This window comes from Bubalus bubalis, chromosome 2, assembly GCF_019923935.1.
Source record: "Bubalus bubalis isolate 160015118507 breed Murrah chromosome 2, NDDB_SH_1, whole genome shotgun sequence".
NCBI classification, from domain to species: Eukaryota; Metazoa; Chordata; class Mammalia; order Artiodactyla; family Bovidae; genus Bubalus; species Bubalus bubalis.
The window spans coordinates 19,221,364-19,237,203 of NC_059158.1; the positions used below are offsets into that span (position 1 = coordinate 19,221,364).

General features: G+C 43.9%; 1 protein-coding gene across 4 annotated transcripts in view; it reads right to left on the reverse strand.

The window, feature by feature from the left end:
- Positions 1-15,840, reverse strand: part of KIAA0319 (KIAA0319 ortholog) — a 74,373-nt gene that overhangs the window by 7,752 nt on the left and 50,781 nt on the right. For 3 of the 4 annotated variants that reach the window (XM_045162687.1, XM_045162685.1, XM_045162686.1), the window contains 7 exons: positions 12,889-13,012; positions 12,109-12,241; positions 10,806-10,954; positions 7,937-8,088; positions 5,618-5,756; positions 4,754-4,913; positions 2,613-2,755 (listed from right to left, as the gene is read on the reverse strand). In XM_045162687.1, coding sequence (XP_045018622.1) covers positions 2,613-2,755; positions 4,754-4,913; positions 5,618-5,756; positions 7,937-8,088; positions 10,806-10,954; positions 12,109-12,241; positions 12,889-13,012 — 1,000 coding nt within the window. Of the gene's footprint in view, positions 1-2,612; positions 2,756-4,753; positions 4,914-5,617; positions 5,867-7,936; positions 8,089-10,805; positions 10,955-12,108; positions 12,242-12,888; positions 13,013-15,840 lie in introns of all 4 variants that reach the window. The other variant, XM_045162688.1, reaches the window with a different exon arrangement.

The window sequence follows — 15,840 nt, forward strand, 5'->3', positions numbered from 1 at the left end:
GTGAGGCAGAGGTCATCATGGAGCAAAGGAGGCTCCCTGGCTTCAGCTGTGTCTTTTTCTTCCATAGACCCTGAAGAGAGGCACCTTGTTGAGTCAAGTGCCTCTTACTGTATGGACAGTGGTCCAGGGATGGTCTCTCATACTGACAATCTCATCAGGAAGTGAATGGCAGAAACATGTCAACACCTGCACCGTGAAACAAAAGCCTTAAACATGTAGCGGAAATGCAGCACCCTCTGGCCCAAGAATGATAAATTCTAATGATTTATCCAGTGAAAATGATTGCGGATGTGCACAAAGATTTATCTACATTGCGTATGTGTGTGCTCAGTTGCTCAGTCGTGTCTGACTCTTTGTCTGAAAGACTTACATGGGACTTACAGTCCCATGGACTGTAGCCCACCAGGCGCCTCCGTCCATGGGGTTCTCTAGGCAAGAATACTAGAATGGGTTGCCATTTCCTTCTCCAGGGGATCTTCCTGACCCAGGGATCGAACTCAGGTCTCCTGTGTTACAGGCAGATTCTTTACTGTCTAAGCAACCAGGGAATACTCTCTCCTCATTGGTTTCCAATTGCTGCTGTAACAAATGACTAAAAACTTGAAGGCTTAAAACAACGTACCATTATTTAAAAATCAACCTGACAGTCTGCGAGTAGAGAATTAGTTGTATAAACTGTGGAACACATTCAGGATGGAGTACTATGTGACCACGAATATCTTACTGAGGGATAAATTCTAAAAGATTTGAGAAAATGATCATAATATGGTTTGAAGCTAAAAAAGCAGATTTAAAAATATGTATTAAATTATCCTGATTGCATTACATGTGTCTAGAGATGGGGGAACTAGAAGGAAAAACATCAAATTATTAACAAAAGTTATCTTCGAATGGTGGGAATTCTAGACTCTAGAATCTAGAGGATTGTTCTAGGATTATTCTAGTTTTTTGTCTTCTTGTGTATTCCAAATTTCCTCCAATAAACAAAGATTACTTTTGTAGCAAGAAAAAAGTTCTTAAAAATAATTTACTCCACATTACAAATAAAGTCAACTGTGGTTAGAGACACATCTGAGACAAATTAAATTTTACTATCCAAATATTATCACAGTCCCCAGTGTCTACCGAAATGATCCTTTTAACATAATAAGGTATTCATGTCCCTTGGAAGGTGGGGACAGAGACCTGGGATAAAGACTACATTTCTATCCATACACGTGAATGGATTTGGTACCAGGAAGAGGTGGCAAGCAAGTGGTTAGGAAAAGAGGTCCCACTGGAAGGCACTATAAGCTATCTTAAATTTCCAATGGGCTTCCCTGGTGACTCGGATGGTAAAGGATCAACCTGCAATGCAGGAGACCTGGGTTTGATTTCTGGGTTGGGAAGATGCCCTGGAGAAGGGAATGACTACCCATTCCAGTATTCTTGCCTGGAGAATCCCATGGACAGAGGATCTTGGCGGGCTATAGTCCATGGGATCCCAAAAAGTCAGACATGACTGCATGACTAACACTTTTACTTTTCCTGATGGCTCAACAGTGAAGAATCCACCTGCAATGCAGGAGACACCAGTTCAATCTCTGGGTCAGGAAGATCCACTGGAGAAAGAAATGGCAGCCTACTTCAATATTCAGGCCTGGGAAATCCCAAGGACAAGAGCCTGGAGGGCTACAGTCCACGGGGTCGCAAAGAGTTGGACATGACTTAGCAACTAAAGAATAACAAAATTCCCAATAATCTACATAACATCTATTCACAACCTAAGCCACAATGTCCCAGGTCAATCAATTTTCCAGCCATTAATACTTATCTGTCTTTAACAACATTCTGACTGTTTAAGTCTGAAATTTCCAACAATGACCAGGGTGTAAGACTATAGTTTTAAAAACGAACCATGACTTGTTTCTCTTCAGGTTCCCTCAAAGAGAAAGCACAGTTGGCAAATGTGTGTTGCAGAAACCGACTTAAGAAGTAAATGCAAAACAAATCCCTGGATGCTAAAGTGAAGCTGTCCATATGTCTTCTTTCTGTGCCAGCAAAATGAAGCCCTGATTAGCAAATCTGATTCTTTTAGAATATTCCCATAGGAGTTGACATGGAGAAATTAGAAAGATAATTAAATCCTGAACTTTATTTCCACTTAATTCAAAAAAGACTATGAGACCTGGCTATAGTCCTGCCATATTGGAACCAAATCATATTTCACCTCCTCCAAGAAATCTTTTCCTTTAATCTGGGTAGGTACTTATGTTTCTGTGATATTACCATTGCGTTTAATTGGATGGCATGTCTACTGCGTAGTGTTTAGAGTTAGTCACTCAGTCGTTTCCGACTCTGGGACCCCATGGACTGTAGCCCATCAGGCTCCTCTGTCCATGGGATTCTCCAGGCAAGAATACTAAAGTGAGTAGCCATTCCCTTCTCCAGGGGGCTCTTCTCAACCCAGGGATTGAACACAGGCCTCCTGGATTCCAGGCAGATTCTTTACCACTGAGCCATCTGGGAAGCCTTATGTCTAGTCCAGTGGAATCCAACTCTGAATATACAACAATTATACATTTACATTACTTGACCTCTAAAAATAAAGATATTTCTGATAGGGGGCATACCTGCTGTGTCAATCCTCAAGACTTTGAAAAGCAAGAAATCAGCCTTTTCCTCTGAGAGCCGCCTGTGTAGATTTTGGGCCACTTCGGCAGCTTTGAGGACCTTGAAAGGTGGCCCAGTCTGTACATAAAACACAATCACGGTGCTGCAGAGGAGACAGAGAGAGGCCAGTCACATGGTTAGCCAGTGACCGGCGTGACATATCCACTCCAGCCATGGGACCTGCTGAGAAGGCAGGTGTCCACAGCTCCATGGCCTGGCAAGGACACGAGTGTATCCTGGGGGCCAAGGAGTTGATCAGCTTCTCGTCACAAATAAAGGCTCTTTGGTCCCAGAATTCAACTGATGAGGGGAAGATCTTCAGATAAATGGAGCAATGTGTGACTGCATGCATGCTAAGTCACTCAGTCATGTCTGACTCTACTACCCCATGAACTGTAGCCCGCCAGGCTCCTCTGTCCATGGGGATTCTCCTGGCAAGAATACTGGAGTGGGTTGCCATGCCCTCTTCCAGGGCATCTTCCTGACCCAGGGATCGAACCTGAATCTCTTACATCTCCTGCTTTGGCAGGCACCTGGGGGGCCCCAGAGCAATGTGTACAAACAGACACAACCACACACAGCATGAGAACCTTCAGATGCATCTTCATTTTTACCTTTTCGCTGAGACATGATATACTCACGATAAACGTCACTGTTCTAAAGTAAACGTGTGTCTCAGTGTCCTTTAGCACATTCACAAAGGTGTGCATTTCCAGAACGTTTCCATCATCACAGAGACTCCACACCCATCAGCAACCATTCCCAGGACTCCAGTTCCTGCCAACTACTCATCTATTTTCAGTCTCTGTGGATTTGATTATTTTGGACTTCTGATATACGTGGAATATGTATGAGGCATTTTGTGCCTGGCTTCTTCCACTTTGTATAATGTGTTCACAGTTCACCCAAGTTGTAGCATGTATATTCCCCTCCTTCGAAATGCCAACCATTACTCCATTGTATGAATAGATATCATTTATCCACTTATCAGTCGATGACATTTGGACTGTATCTACTTTGGGGCCATATGAATAACACCACTGTGAATGTCCACGTCCTGGATTTCGTAAGGACATACGTGTATCCTTTCTCGTGCGTATATATCTAGGAGTGGAATTACTGAGTCATATGGTAATTCTATGTTTAGCATTTTGAAAAGCTGTGAAAGTGTTTCCCTCAGTGGCTGCATCATTTCACATTCCTACTGGCAACATATGGATGTTCCAATTTCTCCATATACTCGCCAACATTTGTTACAGTCTCTTCTGGATTAAAGCCATCCTGGTGGGTATGAAGTGGTATCTCCACGTGATTCTGATTTGCATTTCCCTACTAACTAATGATGCTGAACCTCTTTTCATGTGTTCATTAACCACCTGTATATCATCTTTGGAGAAATTTCTATTCAAATCTATATTACTCTCCAAATGTTGCCATAAAAATCATACCACAAATTGGGTGTATAAAGGTTTTTTTAATTCAATTAAAATTATAAATCCTATAAGAAATCAATGCAGAGTTTGAACCAGACCCTTAGGAGGTGGTTGGTGATTTAGTCACTAAGTCGTGTCCAACTCTGGGACCCCATGAACTGTAGCCTTCCAGGCTCCTCTGTCCATGGGATTCTCCAGGCAAGAACACTGGAGTGGGTTGCCATTTCCTTCTCCAGGGGATCTTCCCGACCCAGGAATCGAGCCCGGGTCTCCTGCATTGCAGGCAGATGATTTACCAACTGAGCTATGAGGGAAGTGTTAATCCAAGGTCCTCTCAGAGTGGGAGAAGTCTCAGCCCCATGAACATGAGGCACGAATGGAATCTGGCTATGAGACATGCCCCGGGCATGCCCCAGACCATTTGCATGCCCTCTGTTGATACCAGAACTAAAACCCAGCTCCCTCTGATGGTCCCTAACTCCTTCAGTCAGAACATTCTCAATCAGCAAACATTTACTGAGCCTTGCGGGAAGGACCTCTATAAGCATGCCCTTGCTGCTGCCCTTTGAGGAAAAAAAAAAAGAATATGAATGGGATAAACGTTGTGTGCAAAGACACAGAACGAGAGAGGAGACGAACACCATCAGGCTGGACTGTGCGGCTCCTACCTGAGGTCCGAGTGGGCCTGAATCTTCTGAACCCTGATGTCTGAGTCCAGCACGTTCAGCAGCGCCGCCAGCTGCCTCACGAGGGTGTCCTTGTGCTGCTCTGTCAGCTGCCCAACGCCGACCTGCAGGATCAGCTCCACCAGGCCGCCCTTCTTCGGGTCTGGGGAAACGAGAAGACACAGGCTTTGTTTCCACTTGAAAACCCCAGGCTTGATAACAGGAGGCGCAAGGCCTGCGCAAGAGTCACAGAGCTTTAAGTGACCCCTGTGTTGGGTTCTACACTTGGGTTCTATGGCTCAGGTCAATTCTCCCAAAAGCCATAGAGGCCACTGTCTGTGAGGACTTCTTCCCTGTTTTATATCAGCTCGCTGTCTACTAATTTTTCTCCAGATGATAGACAGGTGTGCTTAGTCAGCCTTGGGGCTCACTTAACATTCTGGGACCTCACACACCTCCCCTGACGCAGAAAGAGAATTCAGTCTATGAGGGCTGTGGGCCCAGCCCAGTTCATGCCAGGGCTTGGTGTATGCCACCTCACTGGAGCTGCCCTTCTGGAGCCCCAAGCAGTGAAGCCCTCATGTCCACCTCACGAGGTCTTTTGTCTTTGAAAGACCTCTTTGTCTTCTGGTAGGAAAACCAAAGTGACCAAGGAGTCTTGCTGTCAGGCCCAGTTCTCCCTAAGAGTTCAGAGGCTGGATCTGTTGGGGGATAGATGACCACGTGTAGAGAAAACCACAGGCGGGCTTGGCCTCCCACACTGGGTTCCAGTGCCACCTGCAAAGAGCCCCAAAGGCAGACCCCCCTCCCCTGACCCCGGCTCACAGGCCAGCCCCACAAACGCAGGCCCAGAAGCCCAACACGCACCTGGCTGCACTTCCACTGTGGCGGTGTCCGTGTCTGAGGCCCCCTGACCATCAGCAACTCGCAGGTGGAAAGTGTAGATGCCCTCCACCAGGTTGGTGAGCTGCAGGGCCAAGCTGTGGTCAGAGCCGTCGATGACATCCTGAGAAATAACACGTTCACAGTCCGTACTCAGCTCCCAACCCGGGCCTCTGCGGACCCCAAACCTCAGTCTCTTGTCTTTGTCACACATGCATGATTCTAAGGGACAGGCTGAGGAGGAAGTGGGGAGGGGAGGTTAGTGAAGGTCTGGGTAATCCTCGGTGTCTCTTCCACTGCTATTTTTATGCGTTTTTAAAAAATTTTTGTATTTTGGTCACACTTCAGAGCATGTAGGATCTTAGTTCCCCAACTAGGGATGGAACTCATATCCCCTGCTTTGGAAGAAGAGAGTCTTAACCACTGAACCACCAGGAAAGTCCCTCTTTCACTTTTAAAGCACCAGGAGACACAAGACTCAGATAGGACTTTGTTACAGGAGCTTCCCAAGGGTTCTGCTGCTGCTGCTGCTAAGTCGTTTCAGTCGTGTCCGACTCTGCACGATCCCATAGACGGCAGCCCCACCAGGCTCCCCCATCCCCGGGATTCTCCAGGCAAGAACACTGGAGTGGGTTGCCATTTCCTTCTTCAATGCATGAAAGTGAAAAGTGAAAGTGAAGTTGCTCAGTTGTGCCCGACTCTTAGCAACCCCATGGACTGCAGCCTACCAGGCTCCTCCGTCCATGGGATTTGTCAGGCAAGAGTATTGAAGTGGAGTGCCATTGCCTTCTCCTCCCAAAGGCTCTAGGAATGACCAAATTCTACCCAGCAAAGGCAGAAACTCCTGAAATTAGGGCAAAGACCTGGAGTGTGAAGCACTCTCTCTGAAGAGTTTTCTGGGTCTTATTTTCAAAGACAGCTTTGCAGTGCAGAGGATTCCTCGTGGTGCGTAATGTTCACCTTCTCTAATGACCCAAGAGCCTCAGTAGAGACATCTCTGCTGAAAACGTCTGAGAAGAATCTCCTAGACCCCTGCCCTGAACTTGCTAGCAGAAGAGGGTGTAACTAACGGTAACAAGTGCTCTGATCAGGGAGCTGTTATAATTACACTTAGAAGCCAATCCACCATCTGGCTGAACAGTATTCATTCCAGAGTTACTTTGGAAATTATAAAGCACTTTCAGTTCTTTCCCCAGGACCACTCCCTCGGTACATCTCCAAGAGTAAATTTTCATCTTTCAACTTCTTAGCAACAGCAGGAATAGAAGATGTACCTCTACATTTATAGCCAAAAAGGCAGGGTAATGTGGAAAAATGCCTGCTAGGAACAAAAAACCTAAGCCTATCTGGTTGGTTAAAGATGAGTTAATCAACTTTGGCCAAGTCACTTTCCATCTCTGCATCTGATTTTCTTATGCAATGGGAATGGCAATCCTGGATCTAGTGACCTATCTGGTACAATGCTGAGGAAAAGGAAAGAATCCACATGGATCAAAATAGGAATAATAGGAAAGCTGAGAAGCAGAATGAGTCCCGTGAGAAGATTCCAGGCTACGGTTTCTGACTCTATCAAAGTCTGGGTGGGGAAAAAGTCAGAAAGGACTTCAGATTTATTTAAATTGAATAGCAGCTTCCTGCACCCAGCTGTCAGAGGAAACCTAGAATCATAAACATCTTAGGCGGGCACGGCAAGGGAGATGAGATCATAAGAGACACAGAAATGGAGTTAACTGTGTCCCCTCAAAGGTTGAAGTCCTAACCAATGTGACTCTATTTGAGATAAGGTCTATTATGAAGTAATTAAGGTTAAATGAGGTCATAAGGAGGAAATGGGGAAGACGGAAGATGAGATGGTTGGATAGCATCACTGACTCGATGGACATGAGTTTGAGCAAGCTCCAGGAGTTCGTGATGGACAGGGAAGCTTGGCATGCTGCAGTCCATGGGGTCGTGAAGAGTCGGACACAACTGAGTGACTGAACTGAACTGAGGTCATAAAGGTGGGGTCCTGATCCATAGGATTAGCGTCCTTGTAAGAAGAGACACCCGAGAGCCCTGTCTCTCCCCTCTCTCTCCCCTACTTCCTCTCCCTCTCCAGCCCTGCTCCCATGTGAAGATGCAACAAGGCAGTGGGAACCAGTCATCTACCACCTTGATCTTGGATCTTCCAGTCTCCAAAACTGGGAGAATATAAATATCTGTTGTTGAAGCTACCCCTCCTGTGGTATTTTGCTATGCAGCCCTAGCAAACTAACATAGACGTAATGATTACTGGTCCAGGGGCAATTCTCGTCAAGTACTCACTCCAGCTGCTGGACTCTGGCCGTCCCGGATCCACAGATAGGACACAATTCCTTGGTCATCAGTAGACCTTGAACCATCCAAAGTAATGGAGTTATTGGGAAGCACAAGAACATGTCTGCCACCAGCCTGGGCTCTGGGAGGACTATTATTTTCTAAGTCAAATACAGCAGAAATGAAAGCAAAGAAATTGATTTAAAATACTTGTGATAAGTGTGTCATAAAATATCCATGACTATTCCATCTTGCAGATAAGTAGATTTAAAATATCCAGAAAGCATCATCTCTTGCCCAAAATACCCATAAGATAAACTAAAGACTTTCTTTAAGATCCCTTTGCACTCAGCTACTTATAATTTGGAAGCCAATATATTGGACAGTTTTCTATCATCATTACAGTTTTTCCCTTTTTGAAAAGGGAAACCATGATCTTATTTACATTTGGGATCTGGAAAATGAAAACATTTTGGTTTAAAATATGCTCTGGATCATTCTATACTGGTCCATGCTATCTGGCCACAGAAATATTTATGTTTCTAGTCATGCCAAATTTTGATTGTGTAAATACAATAAAGAACTTGAGTCAGAAATAATTAGACCTCATTGTTCTGACTGGGTATCAAATATAAGGAACAATGTAAGAGCCATTTCTGATATAAAGAAGATGCTATGAGGCAGATGGGGTTGTTTAGATGGGATTCTGGGATTCAATAAATCAGTCAATAGAAAATGGGTGAGGACAGTCAAATATTGACCCAAAGGATTAATTAACATCCCACTGGTCACTGGCCACTTTCGTCCTCAAAAAAGAGGCCAGAGACTGGAAGAGAGCCAATTGGTGCTATTTTTAGTTTGCCATTTTGTCCACTCCACTTCTCCACAAGCATTATCTTTTTAAAAATCCAAATCTTTCAGGTAAAAATGGCATGATGCTAGGTTTTGCCTCAAAATGCTTCGACCAGGATCAAAGAAAATGTGAACTGATAGATGAAATAAGAAGGGGAAAATGTTGCTAACTGCTGAAGCCGGGTGATGAGTGTATGATGGTCCATTAGGGCTATTCTCTCTACTCTTATATGTGGTTGAAAACCTACACAATAAAACATTTGGAAAAAAAACTCAAATTGATGTCACTGTGCTTAGAAAATTGCTTCATTCTCTTCCAAATGCGCAATAGATAAAGTCCAAACTACTCAGCACAACACAACACACACAGTCCTTTATGGCTGAGCCTGGGGCTCGGCTACCTTCCCCAGTGTTCTGACACTCTTGCTGGTCCCTAATATCCAACTGGATTTTCCGATCCAGCCATGCTGTTTTACATTTCTGAGCTTCAATGCATCATAATCATTCATTCATTCACTCATTTACTGAAGTAGCCAACATTTATGATTTGCTGTGAGTCCAGCACTGTGCCACATGGAGGAGACAAATACCTACAATAAAGGTCTTCAACCACTCACAGTCAAATGGAAAAGTCAAAGAGACAAGTACCTAAAGCAAGATGGTGTAAGACTGGACCACATATTTCATATTCATGGTTTCATGGAGCTTGAAACCATCTCTGCACTTAGATTTCCAAGGAAGAGAGAAAGCACCATGTGGTCACTGGGACTCAGGGCGGTAGCTGCCAGCAGTGACAGAGTGAGGCCATCAAAAGGTGCACTCCACAAACAAAAGAGAAGGCTATGTCCTCACAGAAGGAGGCGGGAAAACAGCTTATGTGGAGAGAAGAGGAATGACCTTTGTTTGGCCAAGCAGAGTTCAGCATCTGCTATGAACCAATAAGCAAACACCAGCATTTCTGGATAACCATGTGGCTAAGGGTTTGTGACATGGAACAACAGACTGGTTCCAAATAGGAAAAGGAGTACATCAAGGCTGCATATTGTCACCCTGCTTATTTAACTTCTATGCAGAGTACATCATGAGAAACGCTGGGCTGGAAGAAGCACAAGCTCGAATCAATATTTCCAGGAGAAATATCAATAACCTCAGATATGCAGATGACACCACCCTTATGGCAGAAAGTGAAGAGGAACTAAAAAAGCCTCTTGATGAAAGTGAAAGAGGAGAGTGAAAAAGTTGGCTTAAAGCTCAACATTCGGAAAAAGAAGATCATGGCATCTGGTCCCATCACTTCATGGGAAATAGATGGGGAAATAGATGGGAAAACAGTGGAGAAACAGTGTCAGACTTTATTTTTGGGGGCTCCAAAATCAATACAGATGGTGATTGCAGCCATGAAATTAAAAGACACTTACTCCTTGGAAGGAAAGTTATGACCAACCTAGATAGCATATTCAAAAGCAGAGACGTTACTTTGCCAACAAAGTTCCATCTAGTCAAGGCTATGGTTATCCCAGTGGTCATGTATGGATGTGAGAGTTGGACTGTGAAGAAAGCTGAGCGCCAAAGAATTGATGCTTTTGAACTGTGGTGTTGGAGAAGACTCTTGAGAGTCCCTTGGACTGCAAGGAGATCCAACCAGTCCATTCTAAAGGAGATCAGTCCTGGGTGTTCATTGGAAGGACTGATGCTAAAGCTGAAACTCTGGTACTTTGCCACCTCATGTGAAGAGTTGACTCATTGGAAAAAAGTCTGATGCTGGGAGGGATTGGGGGCAGGAGGAGAAGGGGACGACAGAGGATGAGATGGCTGGATGGCATCACTGACTCGATGGACTTGAGTCTGAGTGAACTCCGGGAGTTGGTGATGGACAGGGAGGCCTGGCATGCTGCGATTCATGGGGTTGCAAAGAGTCGGACATGACTGAGCGACTGAACTGAACTGAAGGGTCTGTGAGACTGAGAAGTAGAAGGCGCCCAGCCCCCTCCACCAGCGGTTCCACCCACCCTCTGCCCTGACTCACCCTTCTTCACGGCCACGGTGAGGGTGGTTGTGCTGCTCAATCCCTGCTGGTCTTTCACTGTTAAACGGAAGTGGTAGGTACCCACCTGAAGACCGCTTACTGTGGCTATAGCTTTGTCGAAGTTTTCCATCTCCACTGCGCTGGGGCCTCTATGAAACACGACAGTCATTAACAATGAGCTCAAGGTATGAGAGTCTGAGGATGGCAGGCATGTTGTTTGTTATAGATGGTCTTTTTTTTAATGGCAATAATATATACCATCTAGAGAATTCTAAGATAACTTTTTACTCATTTAGATTCTCGAGTTTTGTGTAAGCAGCACAAGCTAAATCCTATTTCAGACAAAATCTGCTGGATTCCTGGGAAGAGGATTTTGGGGTTCTTTTCTTTTTTTTTTTTAATTGAGCTGTCAGTGAAATGATCTGTTTTTAGAAGATGGAGCCTTAGAAACTACTCCTACTTCTTTCGTTCTTTTTATTTTGGCTGTACTGTGTGGCACGCAGGATCTTAGTTCCCTGAGCAGGGATCAAACCTGCGTCCCCTGCAGTGGAAGTGCACAGTCTCAACCTGTGGATGGCCAGGGAATTCCCTCTGCTGTTTCTTCTTTAAAGAAAATCTGCTGAAATCCTCAGCTATCTTTCAGGAGAATATGGAAGAGGAAGGATCAAGCCAGGTAACTGATTTAAGAGAGGAATTATAGCAGAGTTGTGAAGACTGGGCTCTATAGTCAGGAAGACCCAGGTTGACTCCTGGATCTTGCTCTACCTGGACAACTATAAGCCCTGTCATCTCACTTATCTCTGCAGGCCTCAGTTGCTTTACCTTTAAAATGGGAATAATAGTATTTACCTCTTAAGAACTGATCTAGCATTCCACAAGATTAAGCATGTAAAGTACAAAAAAATGTCTGAGGATACAGGAATCCCCTTGAACTCTGCACTTCTGCGTCTATAGTCACTGCAGGTGGTTTGAGAGTGTGTAGATGCGGGGGGCTCTCATGAGGACCCCCCACCCAGGTTCCCCTGCACCACCTCTGTCATGAAGCCCACCTCACCCCAAGACTGCCCTGTCTACCTGCCCTGCTGCCACCCACCCTCCACTGTCAAGAAATGCCCATCTTGTCCATCCACGCCTGATGGAGAATTTAAACGATGGTGCCCCTCCACTTCTAGAAACGAGCTTAAATCCTGACTCCTCAACAATCTCAAGTTGATTGCTTAATCTGGATCCTCCAGAGAACGGGTAGTATTAGCACTGAGCCAGGCTGTGAACCCAGCTCTCGGTGATGAGATGGGTGGGCTACCTGACACGCTCCCAGCGGTAGAAGACAATGCCATGGTCATCGCTGCTCCTGCTGCCATCCAGGGTGGTGCTTTCCACTGGGAGGATCAGCTCCTTATCCGGGCCGGCCACAGCCACCGGAGGCCTGTTGTTTTCTAGAATTATAGAAATGGTGTGAAGAAGTAACATCTCTTTGCATGAAGTCTGCCATCCTCTGATTTCTTGATTTAAGCAAATTACTCATATTCAGATCAGGTGGCTACTAGAGTGTGCCCTGTCCTTTGGGAATCCTGGGGGGGATACATGCAGTCTCTTAGCTGACCCAGGAATTAAATATTCCAAGTTTAGACTGGGATGACAGATAGCAAGAAATCCTGTTCTGTATAATGTACATCTCTGATTTCTTGAAGAGACCTCAAAAGTCATGGAGTGGAACTCTAGTCAATTGCCAAAGTCTGGCCACAAGCCTTCTGCGTATCAAGCCACACATATCTACCAGCCTCTTCAGGAATGCCCTTGAGCTTCGCAGCAGAGTGGGACATGGCATCAGAGCCCACACTGACTCTGCAGATGGCTCTCATTTGTCCCTTGTGCTGTAGTTTAGGGACACCGTCAGGACACAATTCAGAACCACAAAAGAAAATTGGCTTTATATTATGTTTTAGCTCCTGCAGCCCCAATCTCTTGACAGTTCAAAGACTTAAGAGAATTTCCATCAAATTTGACTGGTCTGAAGCCCAGAAGCCCAGGTGTCATTTCTGTTTTAATCTCTGGGGCTAAATTCCTTTCCTATTTCACCTACCAGGCTGGACAGTCACGGTGACCACAGCTGTGGACTGTTGCTTTGAAGAATCTGTCACCATCAGCTGAAACGTATAATCTCCTTCCTCCATTGCAGACAAATGAAGGTATGGTGTCTTTACTCCCTAACTCATAGCAAATACAAAAATGAAAAAGAAAAAATAATATTAAAGAAGGACAAGTAATTAGCATGACAGAATGAAAAACTAGTGATTTTACTAAATGTGGAGAGCCTGCTTTTAAAAAATATATACATGTCCCAGGAAAATGGGATCTAAAGTCCACAGTATATCCTCAGACACTGTTTAAAGAATATAAATTAGTCTTTTTGGAAGTCAATATGGCGGCATCCATTCAAATGTTAAAAGTACACACTCTTCAACCCAGCCTTTCTACTGAGTATCTACCCTAAAGAAAAGTCCACGTGTGTAATAATGGAGACTCCCCCATGGATGCTAAGACATTGCCTATAGAAAAAAAAGAAAAGGGAACAATCCAGATGATCATCAAAAGAGAAACGGCCAAGCCCACCATGATACACTATGGGAGGCTAGCTGCAAAGAAAGAATTAAAGAATGAAAATTCTTTCATTTAAACGGCCAAGCCCACCATAATACACTATGGGAGGCTAGCTGCAAAGAAAGAATCAAAGAATGAAAATTCTTTCATTTAAAAGAATGAAGTAGATGTATACATTAAAAAGTGGAAAGATAGCAAAGACATAATATGAATCAAAGAGAACTGTGCAAAAATGGCTACAGTGTGGGAGATACTATTATATGTACTTTACACACATATAAACAGAGAAAAGATTCTGGACACACACAGGTTAAACTCATCACAGTAATTATCTCATATAAAGGGACTTGGTTGAGGTCAAGGGGTGTTTCTGCTTTATCAGAATTTGAGTTTTTATAACCACAGGAAATAAATCATGATCAAAAATAACTTTTTGTTATTTTCCCCCATATGTTATCATCTCTTGAATTTTTCTTTTTGTGCATGTATACTTTCTTTTTAACTTTTATTGATGTATATAGTTGATTTACAATGTTTCAGGTGTCTAGCAAAGTGAATCAGTTACACATACACATATTCTTTTTCAGATTCTTCTCCATTATAGTGTATTACTATATTGATTAGAGTTCAACACCTGCGCTATTCAGCAGGTCCTTGATGTAAAATAACTTTTTAAAATGCTAGGACAACAACACTTTTCAATAAGGTTTTTTTTTTTTTTCAGTTGAGTATACAGTAGTTTACTCTTGGACTATATCCTGCCAGGCTTCTCTGTCCATGGAATTCTCCCAGCAAGAATACTGGGTGGGTTGCCTTGCCCTCTCCAGGGGATCTTCCTGACACAGGGATTGAACCTGGGTCTCCTACACTGCAGGCAGATTCTTTACTATCTGAGCCACCAGGGAAGCCCAATACAGTAGGTCCTTGATGTAAAATAAATTTTTAAAATGCTGGGACAACAAAACTTTTCAATAAGGCTTTTTTTTTCAGTTGAGTATACAGTAGTTTCGGAGAAGGCAATGGCACCCCACTCTAGTACTCTTGCCTGGAAAATCCCATGGATGGAAGAGCCTGGTAGGCTGCAGTCCATGGGGTCGCTACGAGTCGGACACGACTGAGCGACTTCACTTTCACTTCTCACTTTCATGCATTGGAGAAGGAAATGGCAACCCACTCCAGTGTTCTTGCCTGGAGAATCCCAGGGACGGGAGAGCCTGGTGGGCTGCCGTCTATGGGGTCGCACAGAGTCGGACACGACTGAAGCAACTTAGCAGCAGCAGCAGCATACAGTAGTTTAACCTTGTTGCCTCCCGGTTAATACCCCTTTGGTTATTTTTGCTCCTGTGTTGTTGGAAATATTTCCAGTTGTTGCCTATGCCTAAAGTTCATGGCATCCTGGAAAGGATTTTTAAATTTAAGTCCTATCATAATGTATTTACTTTCACAGATCCTACGATTATCTATAGATAAATTTCTGTTCATGTTTTTCTTGTAGTTTTAAAGGAAAAATTTTTTTTAAATAATAGAAAATCAAGTGTGTTATCACAAGGGGAGTTGCTGAAATTAGAAATGCATTCTTTTAAGACCTTAAAAAAGGGCTTTCCCCTACTTTGACTCAATAGAGCAAAGTATTTTTTTTTTTCTGGAAAGCTCTTAGAGAAAGTATAATCTCCGGTACATGACTCAAAATTAACATGGTTACAGGAATGCTATGCACACAGTTAAAAGGAAGCTTGCGGCAAATGGGAACTGAGCAGACAAATTTACTGAGAATTTTTAGTCTAAGTATAAAGAAGTCTGGTTTAAGAGCTTATCTTTGTGACTGTCCCAGTTCATAAAAAGCATTACTCCTTTCGACACCATAGTCAACCATGAGGCAGCAGCATCCTTACTGTGGCTAATCTGAGAGTGTTTCCAGCAAGCGGGCAGGTGCACAGAGCAATGAGGTTAGCCCTGCAGTCCGGCACAAGTGACTTCCTGTGGATCCAGGTCCCGCAGACATGGATGCACTGCCCCATTAGCTCTGGGCACATCATTCTCAGAAATTAAGGGAAAGAAATTTTGAAATATTTTTTTAACTGAAAAAATACAAAATAGTCCATCTTCTTGTCTGTATCCAAACTCCTCTGAATCCGAATCCTTAACCCAGCTGCAAACAGCATTTGCCACAACTCTCAGGTAGAGATGGACACTATACCACGTGCTCTCTAAGGGTATCCAGAGGACTCACAGCTCTTTCAAGTTACATGCATCCAATCGGTCATTTTTAATTCATTATAATCACAAAGCTCTTCCCAGAAAGATCAAAAAAGTAAAGTAGGTCAGTCTTCATGGACTGTCTGACTTCATCACAAACACTAACAAGAAATTTATCTTGGACTGGTGAGATGGTGTTTGAAGGAGAGGAAGGGGGCAATGTAAGGTACTATCTTTT